Source organism: Nelumbo lutea, chromosome 7 (assembly GCF_056320005.1).
Source record: "Nelumbo lutea isolate HS-2025 chromosome 7, American lotus-T2T, whole genome shotgun sequence".
Lineage (NCBI taxonomy): Eukaryota > Viridiplantae > Streptophyta > Magnoliopsida > Proteales > Nelumbonaceae > Nelumbo > Nelumbo lutea.
Genome location: NC_142690.1, coordinates 33,127,594 through 33,139,643, shown reverse-complemented (window position 1 = coordinate 33,139,643; position 12,050 = coordinate 33,127,594). Strand labels below are relative to the sequence as shown.

General features: G+C 35.5%; 1 protein-coding gene across 2 annotated transcripts; it reads left to right on the top strand.

The window, feature by feature from the left end:
* Window positions 1-354: 354 nt before the first annotated feature.
* LOC148846020 (ABC transporter G family member 1-like) lies at window positions 355-9,059 on the top strand. 2 transcript variants are annotated; one of them, XM_088953380.1, is made up of 8 exons: window positions 355-822; window positions 1,144-1,223; window positions 3,122-3,586; window positions 4,374-4,460; window positions 4,815-4,940; window positions 6,363-6,557; window positions 6,645-6,731; window positions 8,269-9,059. In XM_088953380.1, exons 1-8 carry the CDS (start codon window positions 474-476, stop codon window positions 8,773-8,775), a joined length of 1,896 nt encoding a protein of 631 aa, XP_088809506.1. In that variant the 5' UTR covers window positions 355-473; the 3' UTR covers window positions 8,776-9,059. The 2 variants fall into 2 exon arrangements, with proteins under 2 accessions (XP_088809506.1, XP_088809507.1); XM_088953381.1 differs by lacking the exon at window positions 4,374-4,460.
* The last annotated feature ends 2,991 nt before the right edge of the window (window positions 9,060-12,050 follow it).

The following is a 12,050-nucleotide window of genomic DNA, read 5'->3' as shown; positions in this document are numbered from 1 at the left end:
TATTTTAGAAGGTATCAGTAAGTAATTTTTTAAATTATATATAAATAGTTTCCTTAAACCTTAGTGTATATGTAAGTAATTAACCCTAAGGCCTCGTTCACTTTTCAGGAGGTTATTTATCCAAATAAGTGTGTTTATCTATATTTTTTTATTTCTCATTAAATAAGACTAACAGTTTTTAACCATAAAAAAGTCATTATTAAAAGGGACAATTTTTCCCATTTAAATATTGACAACTTCCTCCTAAGTGGAAAAGTTATTTATCCACTTAAGAAATGGGTATTAAAACTCAGAAAAAATAAATAAATTTTCTGTAGACCTCACATAAATTTGAAAAAAGAGCATAAATTAAGTGCCGCTCGCTCTATAAATTCTTGAAGTGATATTCAGTTTCCATAGCCTCTAAAAGCACATCTCTCTCTCTCTCAATAAGTTTCTTGCAAGAATTTGAAGAAGAGAAGGATGGCATTGGCATGGAGGAGTATTTCCCTTCTCCATCTGAGCCTAAACCCAGTCACCCTGAACATGATGACCACAACGCCTCATTCCGAATTTTCCATGAAAACATTTCAATGGAGATGGAAAGGGCTAAACTATCGACCAGGAGAGAGAAATTTCCCCAGTGTGATGCTGTTCAATCAGGGTCACAAGGGGATAGTATTTTCTTGACCTGGGAGGATCTTTTGGTCACCGTCTCCAACGGGAAAACTAAGTGCCGCTCGCTCCTTCAGGGTCTCACGGGCTACGCCCAGCCTGGCGAGTTCTTGGCTATCATGGGTCCCTCTGGCTGTGGCAAATCCACCCTCTTGAATGCATTGGCAGGTAAGCTTTAAGGGGTCGTTTGATAATACTTTTCAGACCTTTGACATCTGAAATTTGCTTTTTACACATCAGACATGTTTGGATTTGTATCTGAATATATGATTTGAAACCCTTTTATCTATCTAACTAACGTTATCTCATCTATATGGGATTCGCTACATGAATTTTGTTTCACCATTCCATTAAATCAACCACGAGAAAGTGTTTTAATTTTCTAGACAGACAAAAATTTCCTAATATATCACAATATTTCTAATTTTTAGGCTTTTTTTTTTTTGTTTTAGTTTCTTATGAGATGTTCTTCCAAATCACCAATTTCAGGAAGATTGAGTTCAAACACAAGGCAGTCTGGGGAGATCCTCATCAATGGTAGAAAGCAGACGCTAGCTTTTGGGACCTCCGTAAGAGCTAAGAAGATGTTCTTTCGGTTAACCTTGATTTATTTCTCAGCTGCTTCAGTGTCTATAAGTTTTACAAGAGAACATTCTTTTATCAGTTCATCTAATCATCAATAATGTGTTGGCCGTTTGAAGGCGGCCTAAATGGCTGAACCTAGTGGTTTATTGGTTTGAGCATACAACGATGTTTTAAAAATCCATTCAGAATGGGAACCACTTTTGCCACTGTTGGTTTCTGGGTCAGTAGTTCGATTGTCTGGTTCAAATGGATTAACCTGCTGCAATTTAAAAAATAAAAAAAAAATTAAAATTATTGTCTAAGTTAAACGGGTCAATAGTTTGACCACCTGAGTCAGTAAGTCACTGATCAAATCAACAGTTTTTAGCAAAAGAACGGTTCAAGAGTGAAACATAGTGGTTGTATGGCTGATTTCCGAGCTGAACAGTCCAACTGTCAGGGTCAATGACAGTTCGTACAATAATCAAACCTAGCTTCAGTTTCAGCCATTAAGATTATGACCTCCTTAATAACTTATTCACTAAAAACAAAAGCAATAAGCGATTCAGTTCACCCACTTCACTTCAGCTGTTATAAAGCGGCCTCAGTGATGTGAAGCCTCAAACTCTTTAATAATGGCCGGGTTGTCTATAAATACTAGCGCAGTTGGAAACAAATTGATTTTGAAACAATAATATGTTAATAAATAGTCATATTTAGTCTTATATGTGTTACTGTATGAACTATATGTTTAATTATGGGCTGCATTTGTTTGCAAACAAATGCAAATCTGAATTGAGTTCAGTTTTGCATCCATTTGAGACTGATTTATGCTGTTACCTGATGCAAAATTATATTTGCAATTTTTGTCTCATTTGCATGCATTAGCGGTGCAAATTTTGCATCCTTTTTCATATCTTAATATAAAGTATCACATCAATTTGCTTTCTACTTCATTTCTCTTTCATATAAATTAGGGACCACTTTAATTATTTTACTTCTTACAAACAAACAAGATAATATCAATCTAAAGCAAAAGAAAATCAGGATTTAAAATTTTAAACATAGTCATTTGCAAATGAATTAATGTTTATAGCAGCAGTTTATTTAAACATTTTAGTACCAGACATGATTTTTTTTACTAGATGTTTAAATTTAGGGTCATTTATTAAAATATTCCCTATACTTTCATTGATTTACTAAAACCTACCATATAATTTGCATTTTGCTAAAACACCCCTATAGTTTGCACCAATTTACTTAATCGGCCTTTCATTAATCAAAGGAAAATGAATACACCAACAACCACTGTGATTAATTTTGTTTTCTATGCAAAGTGTTAGGGGTAGTGCTTATGGAATATAATAAATAATCATGGGTTCATGCCTTTGAACATTTTTCACTCAGTTTAGGTGATCATGTTACTATTTTCAGACATGGTTTTCAAAATCGGACTGGACTGGACTGGACAGTCAAGCCAGAAAAATCGGGAACTAGTCAGGTGATTGGTTTTGTTTTACCCCAAAACTATTATTTTGCCAAAACTGTTGATTTGATCAGCAAACCACTGACTCGGGCAGTCGAACCGTTCAAACCATTTGAATCGTCTAATGTTTGGTCATTTTTTATTTTTTTTTTATTTATTTTTTTTTTTTTGTTAGAATGGGCCATCCATTCAGTTCGAATGGCCAAACTATTCGACCTAGAAACCAGACCCCTGACCAATTTATTGTTTGATTCGATTTTAAAAACATTTTTTCCAGATGGCGAAACAAACACTTCTTAATGAAAGGAAGTATAAGTGGTGTGACTGTGTAAAATAAAAACTACATTAGATTTAGTAAATGACACTTAAATTCAACTTATTATGGTAGTAACAGTGGTATTTTTCTCACTAATTTAGGCCTACGTGACCCAAGATGACACCCTCATGACAACATTAACCGTCAGAGAAGCCGTATACTATTCTGCCCAGCTCCAGTTGCCAGACTCCATGTCAAGATCTGAAAAGAAGGAGAGAGCTGAGATGACAATGAGGGAACTGGGCCTGCAAGATACAATGAATACAAGAATAGGAGGATGGGGAAGTAAGGGACTTAGTGGGGGCCTGAAAAGGAGGGTCAGCATTTGCATTGAAATCTTGACACGCCCAAAGCTTCTGTTTCTAGATGAGCCCACCAGTGGGCTCGACAGTGCTGCATCCTACCATGTCATCAAAAGAATTGCTGACCTTGCCCAACAAGATGAAAGGACTATCATTGCATCAATACATCAACCTAGCACTGAAGTTTTTGAGCTCTTCCACAATCTCTGTCTTCTATCCTCTGGTAGAACAGTTTATTTTGGTCCTGCGTCTGCAGCAAATGAGGTATGGAATTATGTTTCAATCCTTCTTTTTTTTCCGGGCTGAAGGTTTTAATCTTTAGGCCCTTTTGTTTTTTGGAATTTATATTTACTCAGGTTGTTTCTTGGAAAATATTTATCCAGATAAGGGTATTTACCCATATTCTTTTATTTCTTAAGTAAATAAGACAATGATCGTTTTCACCATAAAAATTTATTAGTAAAAATGACAATTTTGTCTCATTCAAGTGTCGGTAACTTTTCCCTAAGCGAAAAAGTTATTTACTTAGTTGAGAGATGGGTATCCAAGGAAAATAAATTTTTCATGGACCCTACATAAATCTGAAAAAAAGAACATGGGTATCTTGATCAATAGGAATCAAAATCCCATTGACCAACTTTCCAGGCCCTTAGTATAAACATAAAGCAACTTGGGTACAAAATGGAAATGAAAATGATTCAATTTATGGGATGTTTTCCAACATGCATGAACCTACTTCTATGGTGTGATACTATGAAACTGGACCAAATTGGATGGCTTTGATTCCAGAGATTTTCAAAAGGTATTAGTAGACATTATTCAATGTAAATTGAGTCTCATTCTCTGAAATGGTGGCCACACAGATTATGGTTGTGTTTGGTACCATTATTGTTTCTTCATTAAATGTTTGGGGCTGACCAATAGAAATTGTCATTTGAAACATCAAATTCAATGTTTCAACTACTCTAAACAGCAATGATCACTCCCCACATGCATTTTTCCTCCAAGTGATTTACTTATATGACATGACATACTCATCTTTCAATTATAGTTCTTCGCATTGAATGGTTTCCCATGCCCAACTTTGAGGAATCCGTCTGACCACTTCCTTAGAACGATTAACAAAGATTTTGATCAGGTGAGTAGATTTTTCTTCAAGTGTTTTTATGATAGATGATAGAAGCATAAAGTGATGTCTCAAATTTCAATTTGATGTTTATACCAAGGTTCAAAATATCGATACAACCCGAATTAGACTGTATTGGGGTTCACTCCTTTTTTTTAAACCTGGTTTAGAGGGGTCAATTTAAGACCTGTTTACCCCCTGAACTGGGTTAAACCGCAAAATACCCCTAGTATGTATCAGAAAGCCCCCGATACGGCCCAATATGTATCGAAAGATGTTTATAAAAGAAAAGAGCTAATCAATAGCAACGTTTGTTTTTGGTAGGACATTTTTATTACGCTTAAAATTCTTGATTAATGTCACCAGGATATTGAAGAAGGTTCTGATGGATTGAAGATGACCACAGAAGAAGCAACCAACATTCTTGTGGGTTCATACAAATCATCGGAAATTTGTCAACAAGTTAGAACACGGGTGGCTGAGTTATGCAAGGTCTGTAAATAATTCAATTCATCATCATGTTGAAGTTTGTAGTTATTGGGTTCAACTATGATATCCAAGAAGTTCATAACCACACAACTGGTATATATCATAAAAGAGATGACCAATCAGGTGGTATTAATCAAAATTCACAGGAGTGATTTGATTGGTCAAAACTCTTCCATCCCATGTCTTTCCAGTATCTTAGATTTTCCCATTTTCTTTTATAAAATCCATCATTGACTATACTTTCTAATAGTATCATTCTTAAAATTCACTCTCCCTCAATAGTCAATGATTGTAACATCTTCCCTGGATCAAGGTTCAAAGTATTGATACACCCCAATACATCAAAAGGGGTGTATCGGTACTTTGAACGTATCACCTTTTTTTAAGTTTTTTAATTCAAAATTTGAGAGGAGATGTGGAAATAATTTTATTTAAAATTTAAATTAAATCGTTTAAAAAAAAACATGAAAACAATGTACTGTTGACGTGCTGATATTATTTAAATAAAAATCTGTTGACGTCCTAGTTGTTTCTAATAAAATCCAATCTCTCTCTCTCTCTCTCTCTCTCTCTCTCTCTCTCTCTCTCATGATCAATATTTGTAACATCTTCCCTCCCCCATTAAATCCCTACTTTCCTCTTTAAGTCTCTTTGCCTCTCTTACCCTTTTAATTCTCTCTAATAAAGTGTATAAAATTGATGGATTGGATTATGCTAAGGTTCAAACGAATTAAGACCAAATCTAAAATGGATCCTTGGTAGGACTCAAAGTGATGTCAAAAGTCAAACCCAAGTAGGGGTGCAGTGTGGGTCTTATTCGGTGGGAGTATTGATAAATTTTTAATGGGCTTGAACCCAATGCTTTCGGGCCACTGTTGATTCAGACGGTCGAACCATTCAACCTAGGAACCATTCAGACAATTGGTTTCATTTTACCTCAAACTCGGTCTCTGGCCAGAAACTGTTAAATTGGCCAGTGACCCACTGACTCGGGTGGTTGAACCATTGACCCATTCAACAATTTTTGACTTTTTTTATTTTTTATTGGAATGGACCATTCGTTTGAACCAGATGGTTGAACCATCAACTAAAAAACCAGTGGCCAGAACGATTCCAATTCTAAGTCAGATTTTTAAAACCTTGGCTTGAACTCCAACCCAAACTTAATGCAGTTTAAATTCTTCAAACTAAATAATCGCCATTGCCCTACATCCAAAACTGACCAAATTTCTACTTAACCCAATGCATTGCATGGGTTTACTTACTAGTTTTATTAAATCTCAAAGGAAGAAAGACCTCGAAGGGGGACATAAAATCCTTATCCCCCTAAAAACCTATACAAAAATAATCTTCAACTCATACTACATACATAAATACAAAAGGGAAGAGATGTCTAAAGAGTTGCTTGTTATTTTTAATTTGTAGGGAGGAAAAGCTCTGGAGAAGAAGGGAAGTCAAGCAAGCTTCTTTACTCAATCACTTGTTCTTACAAGAAGATCTTTCGTCAACATGTGCCGTGATGTAGGCTACTACTGGTTACGATTTGCTGTCTATATCTCTCTTTGTTTATGCTTGGGCACGGTATTTTACAAAATCGGTCATAGCTATGGCTCAATTCAGGTAAGGTGGTGAAAGTGGGTATGTACGTAGCGGAGTTTTTGAGGAATGAAAGGGATATTAATTATAGCTAATTCTACTTCATTTTAGGCGAGATCTTCGCTGCTCATGTACATAGCTTCACTCATAACGCTTATGGCAATTGGTGGATTCCCTTCTTTTGTTGAGGACATGAAGGTTGGCTGATCTATCTCCTTAAATTAATTCCTTTTTTTTTTAATTTTATCCATACAATTCTCTCTCTATTGTTTATTTGGCAGTAGGGATGGCAATTTCTCCATCCCCAATGGGGACCCGATTTCCCCAGCCCAATAGGGTTGGGGATGGGGATTGTTTTGACAGAGCAGGATTGGGGACGGGGATGGGGATTAATAGGAACCCCTGATCAGGATCGGAATTGGGGATAGGGATTGAGGTCCCCGCCCCATCCCAACCCCGATTATGTATGTATGTATGTATGTATGTATGTGTGTATATATATATATATATATATATATAATTATTTATAAATTAAAATTTTTATTTATTTTAAGTAAATTTATTTTTTCAAATAAATACTGTCATCTAAAAAAATTTGGGGATTCGAGTCCCTACAGGGAACCCATCCCCATTGGGGATCGGAGATGAAAGACAAATTTTATCCCCGACAGGGATCGAGGACAAGAACGGGGTTAATTTCATAATCGGGGTCAGAGATGGGGAATATGATCCCAGCCCTGTTGCCATTCCTATTTGACAGTTTCATGGCATAGAATAATGTTTTAATGAATCAGCAGTGTTTTATAAGACTCGGACCAGAACCTAGTGATATAAGTTAAATAACAATTCTCATCATGATTTGAGCAAGCCCAGATCTCCATGCAAAAACTTTGCTCACATAGCACCCAGTCGCACATTAAGAATATCTTCTATACATATATGTTAAATTCATGGGGAGATACTCCTAATGTTGATGACATGAATTATAGCTAATTCTACTTCATTCTACTCATGTACATAGCTTCACTCATAACGCTTCAGGCTGTAAGTGTGCAAACCATACATTGAGGCTATATCTCTTGATTCTTGCAAACTTGAAGTGCAGTAGTTATATCTCTGGTGTGCAACATTTACATGTTGTTGTGCTTTTAAGCAGTGTTGATACCATAAAACATTTATACACATGGTAGAATTATCATTTTTGGTTTTAAAATAAATAGGAAATACATGAACACACAATTCGAACTGTATTAACATGTAAGTTAAGCATGTAAACATTTAAAATCTTAGGGCATGTTCGTTTTTCAGTAAATGTATGGAAAATTTTGCTCAATGGGAAAATGGTTTCCCATTGACCAACAATCCCACATCCTCTTTGCGGATTCTCTCAAGATCCATGGAAAAAGTTATTTTTCTTAGGTATCACTTACGTGGCTTCTCCCATGTGGGTAAGTAACTTTCCCATGTAAGGGGAAGTTGTGAGACAATATTGACTCTTTTAGTTTTAAGGATAAAATGATACTTATCTCATTCACCTAAGGCTCGGTTCGGAAAGAGTACAAATACAAATTTGTAGAGTGCAAAACCATATTTTGCACATAGATAAATACACTTACCCGAATAAGTATATTTACTCGGGTAGATGGAACAAAAGAGAAACAAACACGGCCTTAATTAGTGTTATTAAACATTAAATGTTCTCTTTTATTGTAATTTATCTTCTCTTGATATGCAGATATTTGAACGAGAAAGGTTAAGTGGGCATTATGGAGTTGGTGCTTACGTTATGGGCAACACACTTTCTTCCATCCCATACTTGCTTCTAGTTTCTGCAGCTCCCGGGGCAATTGCTTATTACTTAGTAGGGCTTCAAAGGGGAATTGAGCATTTCGTGTACTTCACACTACTGCTCTTCATTTGCACTCTATTGGTTGAAAGCTTAATGATGATCGTTGCAAGTGTTGTACCAAATTTCCTTATGGGCATAATTTCTGGAGCTGGAATTCAAGGGTTGATGATGTTGAATGGTGGGTTCTTTCGACTGCGAGATGATATCCCAAATCCTTTCTGGAGATACCCAATCTACTACATTTCTTTTCATAAGTATGCGTTTGAAGGGTTCTATAAGAATGAGTTTGAAGGGTTAACATTCCCCAGCAATCAAGGAGGGCAGCCCATATTGATGAGTGGAGATGAAATCTTGAGAAAAACATTGCAAATGGACATGGACTACTCCAAGTGAGTTGATCTTGCAGTCTTATTAGGCATTGTGGTTCTTTATCGGCTCATCTTCCTTGGTATTATAAAGTTTGTTGAGAAGTTTAAGCCCATTATTAGAGCTCTTGGAACTATTTCCCCAGGCAAACAACACAAGTCATGGTGAACCCCTATTCTACACCTTTACATAAAGCAGGCATATAGCTCTGTTCTGCTTCTTATGTATTACTAGTAAATGTGTACATGCATTTGCACGTGACAGTATCTTTAAAGCAAAATTATTTATAATTCATGGATAGTTTCTTGTTATAAGTGGATAGTTTCTATACTATTATAAGTGGACAGTTTCTGAACTATTATAAGTGGGCAGTTTCTAATGTGAGAGTAAAAGACATTTATGCCCATTGTATGCTTAAACAAGAGGGGTGGAAAACGTCCACTGAAAATTCCAGAAAGAATGGGCATTCGCTCTTTTATAGGTAGTATAGATATATGTTATGTATTGGTTGTATTGTATGCATGATGCTCATATGTCCAGTCCTCGTTATTGTATTTTGGATTCTTTTTACTTATTTGTTTGTATTAGGGATTATTGTAACAAATAAGTTTAAGTGGTGGTTATAATAAGGTTGAATTGAATTAGGATAGTTTGGACATAATTTGGTCCAAGTTGGGTTTATGTCTATGAATCTATAAATATAATGTAGTTGTCATATACTGAGCAATGCATTTTTTCTACTTTTCTCTGATCTTATATGGTATTAGAGTCCAAGGCTCCACCTGGGCCCCGTTCGCTTTTCGATAAGTTATTTACTTGGTAAGTTTTTCCTAGGAAACACTTACCCAGGTAAGTGCATTTACCCATGTTTTTTTATTTCCTAGGTAAATAAGGCAATGATCATTTTAGCCATAGAAATCCATTATTAAGAAGGGTCTCCACATAAAACTGAAAAAAGAACATGGGATTCTTGGTCAATGGGAACCAAAATCCCATTGACCAACTTTCCTCCCTCTCCAAATCCAAAAAAAGAACACCCCCCTAGAGGCATCTCATTGTTTTCCCATATTTCCGAATGGTGACCAGCATCTTAGGACATGTTTGGTTCAACTCTCATAAGTGACTGTAGAATAGTTAAAGCATTGATAATCATCCTTAGATTAATGAGATAAAACCGTGATCAGTTAGGATTACTACTGCTTTTGTTAGGAAGCTCTCAGCCCTACTGCAAACATCTAACGGAATCTCATCCTTATGGGTGAGATTCCTCTAAGCTCCCACATTTTGAGTCCATTGTGATAAAAATATTCCCAACAGAAACATGAGAAATCAACCCAGACTTAAAAAGGTAACAATGGATTTTTTCCTAAGATTTAAATGGTCAACAATGCTTAAAATACTACAACTCTACAACTACAAAATTCATCAGGTCTCAGACCTCCCTAAACAATCCTCCTAAATAATTCAATGTCCTTTCAGGATTCTAGTTCTGAGTGAAAGCATATATAATAGCTCCCCAATCATTCAAGTTGCTAGCATACCTAATATCACCAAATACCATCTCAGACAATTCAACTACTCCTATTTTTGCATGCATATTAATCAAAGAGCCCCTCACTATGTGTTAGAGAATATCAACCTATTCAAGGACCTCATCTAACAGCTTAAGCTTTTAGGTTGAGTGGTTCTTTGAAATGGTAGCAGAGCCACTTTTGACTCATTGGTCTAGTGCTCGACTCTCATTACCCCCACTATAATTAATTAAGTTTCAGCACAAGGTATGGGTGGGTCTATGCTTGTTCACACTTCAATCCCAATAGGTTTTCGTGTGAGGGGGCGTGTTAGAGAATATCAATCTATTCAAGGACCTCATCTAACAGCTTAAGCTTTTAGGTAGAATGGTTCTTTGAGAGGAATCTGAATAAAACCCAATTTTTATAATTAAGGAATGGATTTAAAAGGCTTAAGCTTGCAGACAATATGATATTCTCTGAGACCTCGATTATAGGATGTTTGAAAATAAAAGACATTATCACTAATTTTGTTGCGGTGCCAATGCCCAAAGTTTTCAAATCTACACTCCAATTCTCAAAAAAATACCAACGAGATTCCAAAAAATCATAGCAAAAATTCTGAAGATCCCAATCCAAGCAAAGTCTGATATTTATTTGGGAGCCCCCATAATAAATGGTAGAGTTTCAAAGAGCACATTCTTGAATCTTAAGGAAAGGGTTAATAACAAGCTGGCAAGTTGGAAAAAAAAAACACTTTATCCTTGGGAACTTAACGAATACAATGTCGCAATTTCTCATGAGTTCTTTCAAGCTTCCCCAAAATATCATTGATGAAATTGATAAAAGTCAAAGGAACTTCTTATGGACAAATTCTAGTGAAAAAAATGATTCATTTAATTGGATGGAACAAAGTGCGTATCCCAAAATGTTGGGGTGGTTTGGGGCTAAAAAACCTCCATTGGGTTAATGAAGCCAACTTAGCAAAGTTGGGCTGGAAAATATAGTTATCAATGATAACCTTTGGGTTAAAATTATTAAAACAAAGTACCTTCACAACGAGTAATTTTGGAATGTGAAGGAAAATAAAGGTATATCATGGGCTTGGAGAGGTATCCTTAAGGGAAGAGATCTCCTTAAAAAAGAGTTAGGTTGGGAAATAAACAATGGAAAATCTATCAAGTTTTGGAAAAATACTTGAGTTGGCAATACCTCCTTGGACCAAAGTATTCCTCCTGATAGAATTGAAAATGATAATCTCCTTTTTAGTAAGGTTGTTGATCAGAATAGGAGTGTATGGATTGAAAATAGAATTTATAACATGGTTCCTTTGAATATTTGGGGGAAAATAAAATCTATCTTTATCCCCTCAAATAAAAAAGAAGATAAATTAGTGTGGAGACTTAACTGTGATGGAAAATTCCCAAATAAGTTTGCTTATAAATTAAAATGTAACTTGTATGTTCATGAAGAGTTGAACCCAAAGTGGAATTCAATTGTTTGGAAGGTTATTTGTCCACCAAAATTGAAAACTTTTCTCTATCTCCTTCTTAATAAAGGACTCCCAACAAAATTGCTTCTACAAAATAGAGGTTTAAGTGTGGATAGAAATTGTAGTTTTTCTGAAGATAACGAGGATGTGGATCATATTTTTAAAAATTGTACAGTTGTTAAATAAATTTGGGATGCAATAAATTCCATTTTGGAGGGTCCTTCAAGTTTTAATTTTTCACTGGAAGATTGGTAGCTTAAAATTGGTAAGAAAAATTCAAATGGAGGAAACAATGAAAG

Excerpts from the sequence above, each read along its gene's own strand:
- LOC148846020 (XM_088953380.1), top strand. The coding sequence starts at position 474 with ATGGAGGAGTATTTCCCTTCTCCATCTGAGCCTAAACCCAGTCACCCT. Across the intron at positions 823-1,143 it reads CCTCTTGAATGCATTGGCAG|GAAGATTGAGTTCAAACACA; the intron begins GTAAGCTTTAAG and ends CACCAATTTCAG. Across the intron at positions 4,941-6,362 it reads GGGTGGCTGAGTTATGCAAG|GGAGGAAAAGCTCTGGAGAA; the intron begins GTCTGTAAATAA and ends TTTAATTTGTAG.